This window comes from Gavialis gangeticus, unplaced genomic scaffold (genome assembly GCF_001723915.1).
Source record: "Gavialis gangeticus isolate Ggan-Ray unplaced genomic scaffold, GavGan_comp1, whole genome shotgun sequence".
Lineage (NCBI taxonomy): Eukaryota > Metazoa > Chordata > Crocodylia > Gavialidae > Gavialis > Gavialis gangeticus.
This window is the reverse complement of record NW_017728993.1, coordinates 18174832-18179374: the sequence shown is the minus strand read 5'-3', so window position 1 is coordinate 18179374 and position 4543 is coordinate 18174832. Positions and strand designations below refer to the sequence as shown.

The window sequence follows — 4543 nt, the reverse complement described above, 5'->3', positions numbered from 1 at the left end:
CCAGCCTGGGGTGGCTGGAGAGCACAGGCAGCTCTGGGCTGCTCGTGATCTCCCTCCATAAAACAAACAGATATCCGCTGCAAAAAAACCCCAGCACCAATATTTATCACCCCTTGTTGTGGCCACCGATAGTTATACAGACCTCGAGACCAGCTAGTCCAGCCCAATCTATAGGCATGATCACTCTGGTCTGAACTCTTCCGGATAAACATCTGCACAACCTGTTCTTAACATGCTTGACAGAAGCACGTTGAGATTAAAGCCCCAGTTCTGCTGCTTAGGCAGGCAGCCCTCACCATTTAGGAAGCACTGCCTGGAGGCATGGGGACTGCCCCACACTGAACAAGCTGCAGGCTTTGGGTCAGCAGTCTGAAAAGAGCCTAGAAAATCAGTTTCTTTCACAAATCTCCGGAAAATAAAATGTGGTAAGAGAAAAGCGAAGAGTGCATTCACTTGCGAGCACTCTGGAATGTCACAGTCGAGATGCGTTCTCCCCTGCTGCCATTTCAAAATACTTCCAGTGGAAAAGCTCTACAAGCATCCGTATCTCAACAGTCTCGGTCGGCTGCATTAAAATGAGATTCTCCTCCAGACAACAAAATTAAAATGGGATTAAGGGATTACAGGTTTACTATAGCTCAAGCATTCTCTGTCTAATGTGCTCATGCACAATGTTTTTCCTATCTGCCTGCCTGGCAAATTCAGTCAAGCTGGGCTCTTTCCTTTTCACAGAATTCCACACAGGCTCTGCAGAACACAGTTATGCCCCGAGTGGCACCTTCGCTTTCAGTGGGTTTGTACTGCTCCAAACAATTCTGTTGAAAAAGCACAAGAAATAATGGAATCCCACTCTTTCACACTCAGTTGTGTTGACTCTGCAAGGCTAACAGAAGAGAAAATGGCATAAAAGCACTTTTGTCACTGAAGTCAGCAGATGGAACTCTCAATACACAGATTGCAGATCTGCTGAGTAAAATAGTGGCATTTTCACATGAGTTACAGAATAGAACTCCACACTCAGGACTTGACAGCTTGAGGACATGGACAAATGATGTGTTTGTGCCCGTGTAATCAGTTTTACATTCTGTTTGTGTAATCAGCATTCTGTCACTGTAAAAAAGTAGCAGACAGATGAAGTTACCCCAGTTTAAGGGTTTACATCACTCAGTCCAGTGGAAAATTTAATCCTGAAATAATCAGGATAAAAAGGTACTGGTATAATCATTGGTTTAGGCATCATCTTTTTGTGCCCAACCTTGGGAAGCCATTTGCTAAAGGCAAACAGGTTATTACTGCTGCCCAGAAGCAAGGAACAACAGCTACCTACTACGTGAGATACCCTCCAAGAGCTGCGTGTATGTCTATTCCTCATCCTGGTACAGGAAACCCTCACTATTCATGGCTTTGGCATTTGAGGTTTCAAATATTCGCGAATGCCGAACCTATATCTTAAATACACTTAAAGGAGCTCCTTGGGACCTCTGTGCTTGCCACCGCCAGGCTCCCACCACCGTCGCCAGCACAGCTGTGCCCCCTCATCGGCCATGGTTATTTTCACGAACATAGTGCCTTATTTGCAGATTTCGCGATTCGCACGGGATATGAGAACATCTCCCCTGCGAATGGCAAGTGTCTCCTGTATAAGTTACATTGGTGTACAAAACAATGTAAATTATCACAGGGTACACGGTTGTCTGTCCATTCCCAGAGATTACAAATCATGCAGGACTTCTTAGGATTCTCCTGTCTAAGTACAAAACTTACTTCATATGGATGTAGGTAAAATGATCTTCAGCCTCTGAAATCTTGCCCAAGTGCTTGAGACATAAACCCTTCAACAGCTTTATTAAACACTGGTCATCTGGTAGTAATTCTGTAGCTACAAGATAAAACACATACTTGGAAGTTAGAAGGCAGATCTCAAAATCTTTTTTCAACAGCTGGAGATCCTCAGAGCAGTAATACATACTTATCTGTATCAAAACAGTGTCCATCTGTCCTGTTCAGGACAGGACCTTTTGGATTAGGTCATCAAATCCAGTCTCCTGCTATAGCAGACAATCACAACACTTGGAAAGGAAGGAAGGGGTGGGTAAATTCAATTCAAATGGAATTCTTCACAGAAACAAGTGTTTGAACCATGATCTCATCATCAAGAACTCTTTATTTTGCCAAAGCAACACATGAAAGACCCCATGGTTGCACTCCTGCTCAAAACACTGGCACCTGATTGACCACATCACAGTGCATGCCTGGGACCATCGTGACATCCGAATCACCAGAGCTGTGATCGGCATAGTTGACTGCTGGACAGATCATCATTTGACACTTCCCATCATGTCCATTTGTATCGTCCCCAAGACAATGAAAATAAAAGAAGCACACCAAGAAAATGGTTCAATATTGAGTGCGTGAAAGACCCTGCCAAAAGGAAACATCTCCAGCAGTGAAAAATTCCCTGATATTCTTGGTACATCAATCATTGGGAGAGCCTCAAGAAAGGTACCTGTGAGGTGGGCAAAGGATCTCTAGGTTTCTCCACATCAGGAATGGTTCGATGAGAATACAGAAACTTCAGGAACGGTTCAATGAGAATGATAGGGAAATGCAAGCTTTCACTGACAGAAAAAAGCAGGCCTTCAAAGCCTGGCAGAATGGCATCAACTCCAAACAGAAGCAAGATGCTTATTGCCACATTAAAGCCAAGACCCAGAGGAAAATTTGAGAGCAGAAGATCAAGTGGTGCAGAGGTGGGCAATTATTTGGGCTGGGGGGCCACTTAATGAGTTTTGGTGAGCAGTTGAGGGCTGAGAGAGGAAAGGGGGAGTGGGAGATGCCAACTGATGCTGTCCAGCCCACTGGCCACCACCAGGAGCCTGAGGAGGGAGGGCTGCACCTTGCGCCGTTCTGTTCTGCCACAGCTGGGGCCAGGCCACATAGCGCGCAGACTCCTTCACCCCCATATCCATCCCCCCCTACCCCAGCCCAACTTCCTGTTGGCACTGCACAGTTCTGGCATCGTGGCACTGGCAGCCAGGCCTGCACAGAATGGGGCATGATGCAGTGTGCCAAACAGGTGTCCTGCTTGTCCCTCCCACCACAATGAGCCTGTGCCACCATGCCACACTGAGAAAGTCAGGAGTGGCTGCCTCAGGCCAAGCCCCACCTGAAGTCAACACAGACTCACCTCCTAGCGATGCTGTGACAGCAGCAGCTCATTGCAGCAGGTGGGAAGGCTACTTGGTGCACTGCGTCGTGCCCTGTCCTGCCAGCAGCTGTGGTGCCAAGACTACACAACCACAGTGCCAACAGGAAGCCGGCTTGGGTGGGGGCAGAGGAGTCTGCACGTTGTGCAGCCCAGCCCAGCCTTGGCTGCAGCAGAACAGAGCAGCCCAACCCTCCCTCTTCAGACTCCCAGCATTGGCCAGTGGGCCTAACAGGATCAATTGGTGGGCTGGATATGGCCCGCATTTTGCCCACCCTGAAGTAGTGGGAGGACAAAGCTAAAGAGATTCAACAGTTTCTTGACAGCCAAGACATACATAGTTTCTTTAGCACAAACAAAACTATCTATGGGCCAAACATACAAGGAGCTGTCCCTCAGAGGTGCAAGGAACAACACTCTTTAAGGACAGGTCTACCATCAAGGTATGGCAGAAAAAGGACTTTCAAGATATCCTGAACCGAGTTTCTAATTTCAAAGACAATACCATAGAAGCCATGTCACAACATCCCATTAAGAACTACCTTGCAGGTGCACCAACTTATCAAGAGGCCTTGAAAGCCACTAAGCAGATGAACAACAAAGCATGTGGTTGTGATGAAATATCAGCTGAAATGTAACAGCAAGATGGGAAAAAACTTCAGTCCTGTCGTTGTTTTTCATCAGTCCCATGGGACACCACTGCCCACTGTGGGTCAGGGAGGCCCGGGTGAAGGAGATTCCTTACCCTCCATCGAAGCTGACCTCGTGAAGGAACACCTTGACAGACTGAATACCTTCAAGTCAGCCAGCCCTGACAGTTTACACCCAAGGGTACTCAAGGAGCTGGCAAGCATCATAGCCCAGCCCCTGGCACGGATCTTTGAGAACTCCTGGTGCTCTGGTGAAGTGCCCGATGATTGGACGAAGGCCAATGTCGTGCCAATCTTCAAGAAAGGGAGGAAAGTAGATCCGGCAAACTACAGGCCCATCAGCCTGACCTCTATCCTGGGGAAGGTCTTGGAAAAGATTATCAAAGGGGTTGTCCTTAACAGACTAGTTGATGGCAATATTCTGAGGGATAGCCAGCACAGGTTTGTTGCGGGTAGGTCTTGCTTGACCAATCTCATTTCCTTTTACAACCAGGTGACCTATCACCTGGACAAGGGGAAAGAGATTGATGTTGTACATCTTGACTTCAGAAAAGCCTTCGATCTGGTATTCCATGATCACCTCTTGGCAAAACTGGCTAACTGCGGCCTCGACCTCACCACGATCTGCTGGCTGGGGAATTGGCTCCGCGGCAGGACCCAGAGGGTGGTGGTTGATAGAAGCCAATCG

The 4543-nt window shown here is 47.6% G+C and overlaps 1 protein-coding gene across 2 annotated transcripts in view; it reads right to left on the bottom strand.

The window, feature by feature from the left end:
• Positions 1-4543, bottom strand: part of TTC39A (tetratricopeptide repeat domain 39A) — a 112427-nt gene that overhangs the window by 17792 nt on the left and 90092 nt on the right. For both annotated transcript variants that reach the window (XM_019501325.1, XM_019501324.1), the window contains exon 16: positions 1765-1879. In XM_019501325.1, coding sequence (XP_019356870.1) covers positions 1765-1879 — 115 coding nt within the window. The remainder of the gene's footprint in view (positions 1-1764; positions 1880-4543) is intronic.